The sequence below is a fragment of the Coenobita brevimanus genome, chromosome 18 (genome assembly GCF_032717465.1).
Source record: "Coenobita brevimanus isolate Jiangsu-jjx chromosome 18, ASM3271746v2, whole genome shotgun sequence".
In the NCBI taxonomy this organism is placed as follows: domain Eukaryota; kingdom Metazoa; phylum Arthropoda; class Malacostraca; order Decapoda; family Coenobitidae; genus Coenobita; species Coenobita brevimanus.
The window spans coordinates 15,904,133-15,919,574 of record NC_136971.1 but is presented as its reverse complement, the minus strand read 5'-3'; the positions used below and the strand labels follow the sequence as shown (position 1 = coordinate 15,919,574).

The following is a 15,442-nucleotide window of genomic DNA, read 5'->3' as shown; positions in this document are numbered from 1 at the left end:
CTACCATATTCTCTGGACGTACTAAACTCTTCACATAAGCTACAGACACACTTGTCAGGGAACAGATATCTGCGGAACCTGAATATTAACTACCACTGGTAACTAAGCACTGTACCCGTGTGCTGGGAATGTAAAACAGCTCTACTTTCGTTCTTCAGCCATATTTAACACATGCACCCCTCCTCCCGCCGCAGTTACTGACATGTAAGGAAGTTATGGTTCATTACTGGGACTTTCTGCGAGTCGAGGGTCTGACGTTAGTTGACTATTAATACGTTCGCTGCGCGTTCCTACAGCTGGATTTAAAAGAAAAAAAAATCTAGCGTTATTTGGAACAATAACTTCTTAGTTACACTCTCACGTTAAATGTGTTAATTGCAGGAATCCAATGTAGATGTATGTTTGGGTTTTCCTGGATGAAGAAAACTGTCTGACGTTAGAACACATTATCAAGATTCGTAGAAAATGATACAATGGGAATCATTACCTGCATTCGGGTAGCCTGAAAGGACTGTTGAGTTTTTGCTACGAATTGACTGAAAAGACTGTTGGGTTGGATTACGTTAGGCTGGCACTCTGGCTTCTTTGATTCACTTTCAGGTTAATTCAGAAATAATCCTTTGTGCCAGGAATGGATAATACATTTATTCCGACCATTAGAGGGTTAATGATAGGCTACCATAATCAACACTCAAAGTCTTCTATAATTCACTCTCAACTGAATAAAATCATCTATATGTAGCTGGAATAGCAAACAAGAGTTGTATCGACTATGAGAAGGGTGAGCCACATCAGATCATGGTCTTACCACGAGTTAGCAATAATTGATTATTAGGGTGTTAGCGGGAATGGAGTCGCGTGTGCTCATATATTATCAACTTCTCTCTCTCACTCTCTCTCTCTCTCTCTCTCTCTCTCTCTCGGTAATTTGAGGTAAGGTGAAGCGGAGCATGACAGACAACCGGATAGCCCCCTTCCCCGCCCACACAACTTTCCATGGAGCCTTGAACAAGCACATTAACGAGGCCCTCAGGTGATGTATGTGTGTTTGTCCCCAGGCCATACTTTTTTCTGTCTCTCTCTCGCCTATCGCTCCTTCTCATTCATATTCATAACGTACTCCTGCCCTTTTTTTGTCAATACCTAGTTTTATAATTTCTCCACCACCACCACCATCATCATCACCATCATCATCATCATCATACAGCTTCTCTTTCCCACCCGCACGAGTGGTGTGGTAGAGTCCAGAAAGCAGGGGAAAAAATGATAATGGGAAAACTAATCAGCATCATGCCCAGTGAAATGGAACACCCACTCCTTCAAACACTATTCATAATATCACAAATATCAAGCTGTCGTAGAATATCATGCAGGGGCGATTGACAAATACATGGATAATAAGGTGTAGGTAAATGGAAGAACGCTTCATTAATTTGCTTAACAAAACTAAAATTAACTGCCAGGGTCAAAAGCTACATGAAGATAGTGAAAAGCAAAAAATCTGGTAAAAAATATGAAAAAAAAAAATAATAATATGATGATGATGAAGACCAGAAACGCAATATGAAGAGGAGAGGAGGAAGTGCAGGTAAATGGAGGAAGTGCAGGTGAGAGTGTAAGGGTGAAGGTGGAGGAGTGAGAGTGGAAATTCGGGATGGTGGGGAGAGGAGGGCAAAGACAGGATGCGGTGCGGAGGAAGGGAGGTGAGAAGATGGATGGGGAGGAGAAGAGAGAAGAAGTGGAGGAAAGGAGAGAGGAGATAAAGGGAGGAGAGAAGGAAAGCGAGGTGAAGAAGGAAGAAGAAGAGAGAAGGGGAGAAGAAAGTAACGGAGGTGAGCTGACTGGAGGAAAGAAGGGAAAATAGGAATGGAAGAAGAGAGGTGTGAGGGAAGAAGAACGAAAGTAAGATGTGGGAAAATGGGAGGAAGGACTTGAAAAAGAAGGAGAAAATGAGTCTAGGGAAGGAGGGAAAGAGAGGAGGATAAAGAAGGGGAGACGATGGATGGAAGTGAAATACGGAGAGAGGAAAAGAGACAAAGGGACGGAGGAGGGGAAAAAGTTGGAAGGAAACAGAGACGGGAACACAGATGGGAGATGAAGTACGAAATGAGGAATAAGAAGGAGATAAGTTACAAGAGAGGGAAAGGAGAATGCAAGAACATGTAAAAGGATAATGGAAAGACAGAACGAAAAAAGCGAGAGTCAGAAAAGACAGTAGAACAAAAGAGGAAACTGATTTGGAAGGGAAGGGAAAGGACAGAAGAAAGGACCAAAAAAGAAAGGAGAAAACGAAAGGAAGAGAGGATGGCAGCAGGAGAAAGCTGGCGAAACAAAGAGCTTGAAAATACTATAAAATGAAAGGGAAAAGGACAGAGGAAACGGAAAATCAAAGAACTTAAAAGAAAAACAAAAAGAGGGGAAATAAGGAACGTAATGAGGGAGAAGGCTAGACAGGACGAAAGATAAGAAAGGACTGGACAAGAACAGAATCAAAGGAAGAAAGGAAGGCAGAAAGAAAAGGAGAGGAAAGTTTCTGAGCGAAGTGAAGGACTAGTAAAGGAGAGTCAAGGTGAAGGATAGGAGTAAGGCAAGTCGGAAGGCATGGGGTAGGAAAAGACGGAGGAATGATGGATAGAAGAGGAGAAGGAGGTGGAAGAAGAGGAGGTAGGGAGTTGGATAAAGTAAAGATACAGTGGATAATACAAAAGATTACTAATGAATTGGTTATAATGATCGTGGGACAGGTATATGAAGAGAGAGGATACATACATATGCGCGCGCACGCACGCACGCACGCACACGCACACACACACACACACACACACACACACACACACACACACACACAGAGCAGAGTGATGAAGAAAAGTGAGAGAGGGAAACAGCAACAGTGTGAGAGATAGAGCGTAGCAGTGGGGTAGATCACAGAGCTGGGCTGGCGGGGGTGGAACTAGAAGGATGGAGGAATAGGCAGCGAGACAGTAGGTTGCCAAGAGGGATAGGCAGAGAGGTAATAGGGAGCCGAGAGGGACAGGCAGCGAGACAATAGGGTGCCAAGAGGGATAGGCAGCAAGATAGTAGGGTGCCACGAGGGACAGGCAGCGAGATAGTTGGGTGCCAAGAGGGACAGGCAGCGAGATAGTAGGGTGCCAAGAGGGATAGGCAGCGAGGTAGTTGGGTGCCAAGAGGGACAGGCAGCGAGATAGTAGGGTGCCAAGAGGGATAGGCAGCGAGATAGTTGGGTGCCAAGAGGGACAGGCAGCGAGATAATGGGGTGCCAAGCTAATGTGGGGGAGGAACGAAGCTTGGTGAGGGACGCCAGGATGGATAAGGAAGCGTGTTAGTGTGATGATGGAAGGAAGCAGGGTGAGGTGGGAGGTACAAGGCTTGAACGAATCAGGAAGGGAGGGTAGGGTGTGTGTGACAGAGAGAGAGAGAGAGAGAGAGAGAGAGTACCTGGTTAGAGTGAGAGACAGGGCGATGTATGGGACAGGGTTAGGGTGAGGCAAAACAGTGTGGCCAGCTAGAATGAGAATGGGATGGTACGGTGAGAGAGAGGACAAGGGTGAGGGAGGGAGGATGGCTGGAGTGAAGGATGAAGGAGACAGGGTGAGTGAGGAAGGATGCATAGCTACAGTGGTCGAGGAAGGAGGAAGGGTGCCTGACTAGAGTAAGACAGAGTGACGGGGAGGGCTAGAGTGAGGGACTGAGTAGGGATTCAGGGTGAGGAGTAGGTCAGAGTAAGTGAAGTAGAGAGGAGGGAGACACAGGGAGGGAGATGGTGACAGTAAGGGTGGGAGAGAGGAAGGAGATGGGACGAGGAAGACAGGGAGGGAAGGAGGTAGGGGTTCGGGGTGAGGGAGAGGGCCAGTGTGAGTGAGGGAGATAGGAAGGAGACAGAGTGAGGGGGAGGGCCAAAGTGAGGGAGGAAGGGTGCCTGGTTAGAAGAAGGGAAGGAGGAGGCAGGGCGGGCGGCGGGAACAGTGAAAGTGGCGTGTGTTGGTCTGGCTGGGAGGGTCGGCGGCCACTCTGCTAGTCGTGCTGCGGACGCCTCTCTGTTCACACTAGTTACCCGGGCCCGCCCACACCCACACGCCCATTACACGGCCAAACCGCCCGCACTCAGTCCAACCCAAATATATCAATCGCCAAAATCCTCAGGCGGCCGCTCCTCAGGAACTAGAGGTTTAGAATATCAGTGATTTTTAACGAGATCGTAGGAAGTAATCCAAAACAAAGGTATCGAGGGGGGTCCCCTTCTACAGCTTCACATAGGGTGATTCTAAGTGGGCGTAGGAGAGTTAGCACCGGTCACTCATTTCGCACCTTCCTCCCCTCTGCCATTCGTGCTGAGGGCAGTACAGAAGTGTGACGTCACTGCCACACCACCTCAAGGCCGCCTCGGGGGGTGGAGCAGCCCCGGTGGGTCGCCTGGCGTGGCACTGCACCGCGCCTGGCCAGTCACACGCCACCACCCGCAGCCACCACACAGGACTCAACGCCGCTGGGACTAACTACGCTGTGCCACCGCGTCTGTGCGCGCGGAAGTCAGACCTAATGTGCTCATGATTCAGTGATGGACTTTGAAACTGTGTGAAGTTATCATGATTAACATTACCTGGCGGACTTTGAAACCAATGACTGTCTGGCTTTATTGAGTTGTTCTGAGACACTTTAATAAAACAGAATCTTGGGTCAAAGCATAAATAACACATAGCAGCAGCAGGAATTTATAGAAGTTTCAGTGAATTGCCATTACAAAGTGTTGAGTGTTATGGTGGCCACGATGGTGTTTGCGAGGACACTGGTTGTGGTGGTGGTGGTGCTGGGGGCTCTGTGGGTCTGCCCGGCCACCTCAGACACCTCGCCAGCACACACAGACGCCGTCGAGGAAACACACATCCCGTCGCAGGGCAATGACGTCCTCTCCAGATTCACCAGGCAGGCTGAAAGGTGAGTAGATCGACTGGGGCCTTTTCGTTATTTGTTACTTTTTTTTTTTTTAATTTATTTTATATACTTTTTTCAGAGGCAAGAATGAAAAACTTCCACTGTTGATCTCTCTTCGCTACGATGCATTCTAGAAATATAGCATAAAAGTTCATGAAAGAAACTCCTTAACCTGCAAAAACGATTTCTTGCCAATTCATATTGGAAAGAAAAATCGGTAACGCGTATCTACACTGTCTTCGTTATATGCTAATACGATTTCTGATCATTCGTACCGCTTCCCTACGAGGCCAGGGTTAAATCTACTGTCGATTGTCTCTCCTCAGCAATAAATTTTAAAATGTAAGATGCTGATAAAAAAAAAAAAGTGAAACTCGTCCGTATTTACACTGATAACTTCACGCTATCCGTTAAAACAGTTCTGTCCATTAATACCCAATTGGTACTGTGGCGATAAATAAAACGGTGGCTGATGATCCCTCTTCACTTAACACAGTATAGAAATTTAACATTCTGGCGAACCCAAAACAACACTGGTAGGATTGAATTAGTGTATAAATAAGCGTCTTCTTTCTCGGTGTCTGCTAATGCGGTTTATCTTTCAGTATCGTTTCGTTGCAGCGACAGCGATTTAAGAAACTAATTACTCCTTTCCTTAACTCTTTCTGAAAATTTTGCACGTAAAGGGAAAGTAAGTGAATGGAAACGTTGCCCATTTTAAGTGGGAACTCTGATGATTGTCCTGCTTCGGCGTTTCCCTCTCCCCTGTTTTGGGATATTACCAACATCATTTACGTCCTAGAATTAAAGGGGTCAAAAATCCAAATCATCTCGCATGATCCAAGACATTGCCCAGAGAAGAAGATTATGATGTTGTTGTTGTTGTTGTTGGTGGTGGTGGTGGTGGTGGTGGAGGTGGTGGTGGTGGTAGTGGTGGTGGTGGAGGTGGTGGTGGTGGTGTTGCTGTGCTTACGTCCACGCACCACTCACAGGATGCAGTGCCAGACATGAACAGACAGACAGACATTTTCTAAGGGTTTGCCATGACCCCAGCTGTGGCCATTGGCGGGGTGGTTCTCTCTCGTTTCCTCAGTTTCTCTAATTAGCGTTTTTGTGTAATTGAGTAATGAGAATTGTTGGCCTTAGGGTGCAGAGCCGGGTGGAGGGAGAAAACGAAGGGAGAGAATGCGAGAGAGAAGGAAAGGAGAGGATGGGTGAAAAGGAGATAGGGAGAGGAGAGATACAGGGAAGAACGGACATACGTACAGACAGACAAAAACATCAGAGAGTAATATAAATAAAGGTAGACAACTAGATGGTGCGAGAAACTGAAGAAAAACAGAGACAGGCAGCGACGGACAGAAGAAAAGATATAGACAGACCGTGAGAAAGAAAACAGACAGATAGACATGAGAGAGAGAGAGAGAGAGAGAGAGAGAGAGAGAGAGAGAGAGAGAGAGAGATACGAGACAAGAAGACTGTGATGGGGAAAGATGCACCGAGTCCTTGTTCCGCTTATACCTGTTCCTCTCTCTCTCGTCTCTCTCACTCACGCACCCCACAGTCTTTTTTTCTCATCCTCTTCCTTCACTGTTTTTCCTCTCCTCCTCTCGTTTCTCTCACATTTTCCCACACTTTCAGCTATCTAGTCTCATCTCTCTCTCTCTCTCTCTCTCTCTCTCTCTCTCTCTCTCTCTCTCTCTCTCTCTCTCTCTCTCTCTCTCTCTCTCTCATCACCCGCTGCTCTTCATTCCTTCCTCTTCCCTTTTTAGGCTCGCTGCACTGCCATTCAAGTTTCATGATCATTCTTCGTACACACTCCTCATGCACACTGCCCATGCATACTACCCATGCACACTACCTAAGCACACTCCACACGCACACTGAATTAGATACAGCCTTTACTAACCTCTTCTCTACGACGGTGTTTACTGACAAAAATAAAAGAGTCTAATTATACCTAGACCAACGTAAAAAAAAAAAAATAATAATCTAAAAGGAATTATCTGAAGCCTCGTAGAATAAAAGTGTAAATTGACGTCCTCGAGTTGAAGTTAAACAGGAAGAACACATGCAATTTTGCTTTCAGTTCGCGTGCCTCTTTTCATACAACATAATGGTGGATATAATTGGTATCTGACAGGAATTTCGCTTCCCCATTATGACATACTTAATTGCGAGGGAGATCACGAGAACCAATGAAATGATAGAGCATCCAGCCGGTAATGATGCTGGGGCAGAGAAATTACCACGGCTAACAACACTTAATGAGCTTGTTTAGAGCGGGGGTTACCGGGAAAATTGTGGTCGCTGTAATATCTACCGGCGCTGGACACAGACACACCGCCCCACCCAACCCCAACACTCAACGCACCTCCACACCCCCAGTCTCCCCACATACCTCCCCAGCCTACCCAACCCCAACTCCCTACAGACCTTCCCACCTCACCCCGAGTCCCTACACACCTTCCCACCCCGACTTCCCACACACCTCGCCACCTTGACTCCCCACACACCTCCCTATCCTACCTCAACTCCCCACACACCTCCCCACCCTGACTTCCCACACACCTCCCCACCCTGACTTCTCACACACCTCCCCATCCCGACTCGCCACACACATCCTCACCCCAACCGCTCACACATCTCCCCACTCACTCCCAACACTCAACGCACCTCCCCACCCCGTGTCCCCTCACACCATGAAAGCTTTTTAAACACTAGCATAACGGGAAGCCATTCCAAGCAGAGAAAAATTTGTCTGACGTCAGAAGGAATATAAAAGTTATATTTTCTCACTTCCTCATAAGGTTACTTGAGACTTATTAAATTCTTAGATGACGAGAAGGCACTCTTAACCTGAGAAATCTCGCCTGGCAGTAACAAAATTAAATAATAAAGATTTCTCACGCTATCAAAGTGTTCAAACAATTTCAGAGAACTGGGTGCATTTACTGTGAACTTTAGTGACAGCCTTTCTCATTCTTGACTTTGAGGAGTCAATTTCCCTTTCTAGTTATACCGACATATGTTGAGGAAAAAAAAAAAAGTAAATGACGTCATATATCTACGACAACGTACTTTTGTAAATTAATTCTTGCTGATACCTGATGACTCTATTCAGACCTGGATGGCCCACTATACCCCTTTTACTGAAATCTGGCCTAAAACTTCCATCTCTCACTCTTTCATAGTGACATGTGACAACAGATTAACACTAGAATATAGTGCTACCCACGAAGAGGTGCAATGCCAAGGATATAGAGTCACAGTATTGTCTTACTCTGCCACTGTCTTCGACGAAATAAAATGCGAAAAGAGAAAAATCTTTGCCAAGTTAAGGTAAAAGAACTATAGTGGTGATGGGATTACCGTAGGCTATAAATAACCATAAAGCTCAATATATTCATTTACCGATAGCAAGAATATAAAACATATCAACGTAATGAAGTGTATAACTGAAGGTCTACGTCAAGAGATCCGGAACACATTGATTACACTATCATATGAACCTGCATTAGAGTGGACATTGATACTCTGGACTGGTTTGGCATATAAGCACAATGTACTCACACCATGCATGAGCTCTGTTGCACTCACCTCTCATCTCGTTACACCTTTTGCTGTCAGTGTAGCGATTCCTGGGGCATGACACCTGTCTCTACGGACCAGCACATCGAGGTGTTTTCTCTGAACTCGTCGTGCCATGATTCTTGAAGCCTGTCTGTGCATCTTTTCCTTTTTGGTGGTGGCCATGAAAAGCAGATGCCCTCCCGCCAACACTGGATCACACACACACACACACACACACACACACACACACACACACACACACACATTTATTCACCTGCAGAACATATATGCTCGAAAATTAAGTCGTAGCAGCAATGTGCTGTACTAGTGTAGGCCAATGTGTAGGATTGACAATGATCAGTCCAAAGTTTTACCATTAACAAGCTAAAATTTGAAACAAATCCTATGTCATGATTCTATCAGCCAAACTAAATCAATACAAAGTCTGCTTACAACAGTGTACAGTGCTAACGAACAGTAACTTCTAGCTCAATATAAATATATACAATTTTGTATGAAATTTGCATGATATTAAATAACACAATTCATCTGTAAAGGCCTGAAGTGACAATAATTAAGAGTACTGATCAATTAGATATTATACAAGGTAAAAGTTTCTGATTACATGTAAAAAAATAACCTTTCAAGAGTCTCCTATTATGTGCTTGGATTTCTTTTGGACCAGGGTGATGGTGCCGAGTCACCCTTGAGGTTTTATCACAGTGTCCCCCCAAGCATCACTTGTTTTTCTGTTAACGCCTTACCATTAGTGGGATTCCCCTTTATCATCCAAGCTTCTTTCCTCGCTTAATAAAGATTTGTGTCTAAGATGAACAGCGTTAGGGATGTAAGTAAATATATATATACAAAGTGCGTACGTAGTGTGTGTGTGTGTGTGTGTGTGTGTGTGTGAGTGTGTGTGTGTGTAATTCACCGGGTCGGTCAGAATCACTTGATGGTCGTGATCGTCAGTTTTTACCCTCCCGGAAGGGAGCTGAGAGCTCATATAGTCCGATCTAAGGACAAGGCTGTGACCTGCACACACTCACACACCCGTCCCCTTGCTCAAAGGGGACAGTAACCACCCACTTCGTCAGTGAAACTTTTCGCAGCCTGAGCGAGGCGCGAACTCCCGTCTGTGTGTGTGTGTGTGTGTGTGTGTGTGTGTGTGTGTGTGTGTGTGTGTGTGTGAGAGAGAGAGAGAGAGAGAGAGAGGGGGGGGTAGGGGAGCAGTAAGCAAATGTAGGTTAACTGTTTGAAGGAGACGGCAACAATCAGTACTTGTGATATAATTATAATATCGTCAGCTACCTCAGTGATCACCCTGACCTTTCCATAAAGCACCACTGACTTGTTGGCCATCACACACACACACACACACACACACACACACACACACACACACACACTTGGTAACAGGAAATCTCTCTCTCTCTCTCTCTCTCTCTCTCTCTCTCTCTCTCTCTCTCTCTCTCTCTCCCTTAGCCCTGTCAGAAAGTACAATTAACTCTTTAACATACCTTGGTTTTGCTGCTGCCAAATATTTTCTTCATCTTAAGGAGACGTCTCGTAATGACAAAGTTAGACTCCCTCCTTTAACATCCTGAAATAAAAGACGAAGTGCAATGAAATACAGTTCTTCAAGGCCTACACAGGTATATACAAATTGTATGATATCCCCCTCCCATCCACAAACACACACAAACCTTCGTAATAATAAAAAAAAATCTCTCTCTCTCTCCCTCCCTCCCTCCCTCCCTCCCTCCCTCTCTCTCTCTCTCTCTCTCTCTCTCTCTCTCTCTCTCTCTCTCTCTCTCTTCCACATCCTTCACACCCTACCCACCTCCCACCCACGCCTACTTTCTTACACCCACCCCCACCCCCCACACCCCTCTAAACCTCCTTCATACCCCACCCATACCTCACACCCATCTACACCCTCACACCTTCCCTCCTTCCATCTCACCCCCCACCACGCCCTTCGTGTCCTTTACCAGCGGGAGTCAACCACGCTCGCCCTAGTTACCTCATCCCGCTGCAAAAGGGTCAGCCGCCTCGTAACGTTTCACCTGATCACCAAATCTGTATGTAAAAATTCCCAGTGTATGAATATTAACTCAGGACTTTCTAAATACAGTACCTGGGTTATGAAATTCTCTTGGTTTGGTTCTCTTCATTCAGCCGCCTCATGACGCTCGACTGATCAAAATTGTATATATTAACTCAAGTGTTCTAAATGCCGCATACGTAGGTTATGAAATTCTCTTGGTGGTGCTGTTCTTAATCTTGTGGTTTCTTCATAGGAGTGTAATTTCAGAGGTTAGAAATTGTGTTGGCATGTTCTCATACCACATCATGGCGGCGTAACTTCAAAGGTTATGATCCGATGAACATTTTTGTGCTCACTCTGAATCCTACAGCCCCCATTTACTAGTATGAAGAGGGTTTATGCTGCTGCTGCTGCTGCTGCTGATGATGATGATGATCCGACTGATATGATTTCATGCCACTCAAAAACAAAGTTAAATTACCCCCCCCCCATCATACCAGCCCACCCAACCTGATTCCAACAAATAAAAGGGCATTGCATTCGCTTCCCTTCATCTCGAATCAAGGAAAGGTTAAATGATCTCTTTGACGCCACCGCATTCTCGTTTTCTATCTCCAGGGCTTCCTAGCACCTCTTTTGTTACGATTTATTCTGTATACTGCACATTAATATTCTCTGTACCATATTTCGTTCATTTTAGTTAGGGGATATTATCGTCCTTTTCCATTCTCTTTCTTGTAGCTTAATGACAGAACAAGACAATACTAAGGCTCTACACCCTTCCCACAGACCTTCTTTCTGACCAACACCACATTCTAGTTTTAATCTCTTGTTATAGCTCAACACTGAAGATGGAGAGAGAGGGCATTTTTGCTCGAAGATAAAGTGAACACAGTATATTTTTTTAATTAATGCCAAAAACAACAAGAATAGCCAACATGATGCAAAAATAGACTGGAAAGGAAGACGTGCTATATAGAAAGTCTTCTAACAAAGGTGTAGTAGTAGCAGCAGCAGCAGTTGTAGTAGTAGTAGTAATAGTAACTGAAACGTGAACCTGATGGACTGCAGGATAATGCTGTCCTTCTCTGGCAATCCACCATCATGCCCCCACGTGAAGGCGTCCCTGCCCAGTACAAGATAACCTCCTCAAATCTGCAACAATACGACCCCAAGAAACAGGGGAAGCGCGCTGAGGCCCCCCGAGGAGTGTCTTAATTATAAGGTAGTCACTTTCTCTGCTGGGGGGCCTCGAGTCGGCTCCTTGTGGTGCTCTGGCCAAAATTAAGAATCCCTTATGTTGTAGACCGGCCAGACGAGGAGGTACGATTGTTTCATCTCTCTCTCTCTCTCTCTCTCTCTCTCTCTCTCTCCTACGTCTCTGCTTTCACCCTGGTTCTTCCCATGTAAAGTCCAAATCTGCGACGGCTTTCTCCCATTAACACGTCCTTTCCCTGAAGCCCAGTGCCGAAAAGGAAGCAGAGGAAACTACAACGGCTTAGATTTTAGGAGTTACGACGAGACATCAAACCGAAACACACACACACACACACACACACACACACACACACACATGCAGAGAGAGAGAGAGAGAGAGAGAGAGAGAGATGGAGGGCGGAGTGTCGTGAGAAAAGGAGGTCGTTACTGAACAGGGACAGAAAAGCAGGGGTCTGGGACTAGGCAACAGAAGTCTGGAACATTTAAGAGTAGAGCACCGAACTACTTACCTCGATTGCATTAACCTAAATGACTAAAAAACCTCGAGGCACCTACTGGGAGTCGAAACAGAGTAAAAGCATCGTTAAGGACGAGATGGACAACCGCAGTCCAGTATATTTAAGGGCAGATGACCAGCCTAACTTCTTGGTGGTAATAAAAGACTGAAAACCCTCCAGTCATCTCGGAGGGGATCGAAACAGGTTAATTCATCGTTAAGGAAAAGGAGCAAGAAAACCTCCACGAAAATAAGACGCCTGATGACCTGGTTGTCTGTGGGTTCCAAGCGGGTTGCTAAGGATTTCACTGCCCACTATCACCGTGTATTATGCGTGCTGGGCAACTGGGACGATGTAGATGCGTGTACTGGTGTAAGTGAGATGGGGTGTAGCGGGTCAGCTGTCGGCACCTCAAAAGTAGTACCTTCACCCCCTCTCCTGCACCCTACTCAATACCCTACCCCAGCCTTCAACCTATTCTGTACCCTACTCCTCCACTCTTCTCCATGACAACCCCTCCATCCCTCTCCACCCGTTGCTTTTCATATCATAACGCTCCCCTCCACCTTTGTCTGTACCGTATCATACCATACCTCTCAACCTCTCTTTATACTCTATTCTTACCCTCTCTATAATCTACTTCTCAATCCCCCTGCAGACTCTACCCCTCCATCCCTCACTATACCTCCATCCACGGAATACCCCCTCCCCCTCCCCTATCCCCCCCCCTCTCTGTGCCCTGCTTCTCCATCCCCTCCATGCACTACCTCTCATCCACTCTCCATATCACAAAAGACCCTAACCATTCTTTTACGATTATTATAAAAATTTACTTTGTTTGGCCATTATTACTATCTCTGTTATACGGTATTTACCTGGTGACGTGCTTCATAGTCGTATAAATGAAGACTGAAAAAAAAAAACAATCTTATGCAGGGATGTCTTCCAGATAATATAAAAGTCCTCGTCACACCTCTTCCCTTGCGATTTTACTTATTTACCTATTTATTTTGTGCATATTACACCTTTTTATCCTTCAGTACGTGAGAGAGGCCAACTATCTCGGTACTGAAAGTATACAAAAAAATACAAGAGAATATCAAACTGTTGCACGCAAAATAAATCCTTAAGAAAATGGCCCCAAGAATTCCACAATGTCAACTAGAATACAACCTAAATGCAATAAGCTAGAGAAATTTTATGAATACGGCTCCGCATATGTTTCTTATGCGTAGAGTTGCCAGTAACAGGAAAATCGGTACTGCCAGTGTTTCTAGTCTGGGATGCAGATTTGACTGAATAATTTGTGGTGTAAAGGGCACTGGTTTTGTGATCTGTGAATAATTTGTGGTGTAAAGGGCATTGGTTTAATAATTTGTGAATAATTTGTGCTAAAAGGAATTGGTTAAATAATTTGTGAATAATTTGTACTGTTATGAGGAACTAGTTGAATAATTTGTGTTGTAACGGGAATTGGTTTAATGTGTGATTAATTTGTGCTGTAAAGGGAACTGGTTTAATAATTTGTGAATAATTTGTGCCCCTTCACTAAAAACTAAATAAATCAATGAATAACAAAATAAATATATCACTCAAACCTGAAAAATATTGTCCAGTTGGAGCTAAAACCAAAATCTATTAAACATCATATCGTGAGGGATAAAGAACAGACATCACTGAGAGGTTGCGTTCGGTTCACAAAAGAATATGAAAGAGGTAAATATATACATAAAGGGTAAAAAAGTTCCGCCTCAGTGTACAAAGGTGGCAATTTCGACTCAACATAACAGCTAGTCGTGACACCTGAAGGGCGTGGTGTGGCCGTGTGGGTTGGCAGGGGCTGGGCTGGGCTGGTCTGGGTCGAAAGTGGTGGGGCTGGGCGAAGTTGCTGGAGTGGGCTCGCAAGGATTGGGGTTGGCGGAGTCGAGTTGCAGGGATGGAGGTGTGGGTGGGTAGCTGGAGGTTGGGGAGGCAGGATGGTATGGGGCAGGATGGTTTGGGGTTTGTAGGTGGGGGCTGGGATGAGACTCAAGATGGTAGGGAATTGGTAGCTGAGGGTCGGACAATGAGGCAGGATGGTATAGGGTTGCTGTAGTAAGCTGGATGGATATGGAGTTAATAAAACGTGCAAGAAAACATGGGGTTAAAGAGAAGGTGGGCTGGGTTGGTGGAAGAAGTGGGGACTGACAGGTGGGATGAGGCTGAGAGGCAAGATGGGTTGAGATTGCAGATTAGACTGGATGAACTTGGGGTTGGTAGCGCTGGCGAAATTGGATTGGAATTACAGAGACTGTATGGTCGGGCTGAGATTGGTAAAAAAAAGATGGTTTAGGGTGGGGTTGGCGACAGGGAATGACATAGCATAGTGGGATGAGGTGGTTGAATCACAGGGGCACACAGGGATTGTAGAAATGGCAGGGTTGGAATGCAGGGTAAGCGGGGTAGGGTGAGTTAGGGATAGGTTAGGTTAGGATAGGTTAGCTGAGAGATGCTGGGTGGTTCTGTAGAGTTGGTGGGGTTGGGATGGGAATGGATCAGGTTAAATTCCCTGAGGCTGGGTGGTTCTGTAGTGGGTGGGGCTGAGATGGGGATGCAGAACCAGTGCAATAGTGTAGCGTGCAATGGACTATAAAATAAATAGGACGGGTTGGGCTTTACTCTTTTCACTTCACCTGTAATTGCCATCTCTCCTTTTTGACTGTTGAGTTATGGCAATAGTTAACATAAGAATATGATGCTAGTTATGAAGAAGTTCTATGGAATGGATTCAGTACTTCAGCATTTTCTGCCACTGATCGACATAAAATAAGCAACAAATGGACGAAAATCTGGGCCAAGTAAAGATGAAAGAACTTTAGTATCAGGGGTGGGGCTCGATAAGAAGCTGGAAGGGTGTGTTGGGGTGAGTGGGGTTAGTATGGGAGGGAAGAATCGGTGGTCGAGTTGGGGTGAATGGGTGAGGTGGAGTGAATGGAGTTAATATTGGTGGGGTGGAGGGTGGGCTGGCTGGGGTGTAGTCAGAATGGGCGTGGAGTATAGGTGGGTGGAGTGGGGAGAATGGGTGGGGCTAGGTGGAGGGGCGCGGCGTGACATGTATGGGTGGCCTTGTACCAGAATCCCCATCACCTTCTCGGCTTGTTTATGGGGCCAGCCT

General features: G+C 45.7%; 1 protein-coding gene across 1 annotated transcript in view; it reads left to right on the top strand.

The window, feature by feature from the left end:
* Nucleotides 1–4,786: 4,786 nt before the first annotated feature.
* The window catches only part of LOC145391505 (uncharacterized), a 241,784-nt gene continuing 231,128 nt past the window's right edge, over nt 4,787–15,442 (top strand). Inside the window, exon 1 of the mRNA XM_080266131.1 lies at nt 4,787–4,953. Within this exon, the coding sequence (XP_080122257.1) occupies nt 4,787–4,953 (167 nt within the window). The remainder of the gene's footprint in view (nt 4,954–15,442) is intronic.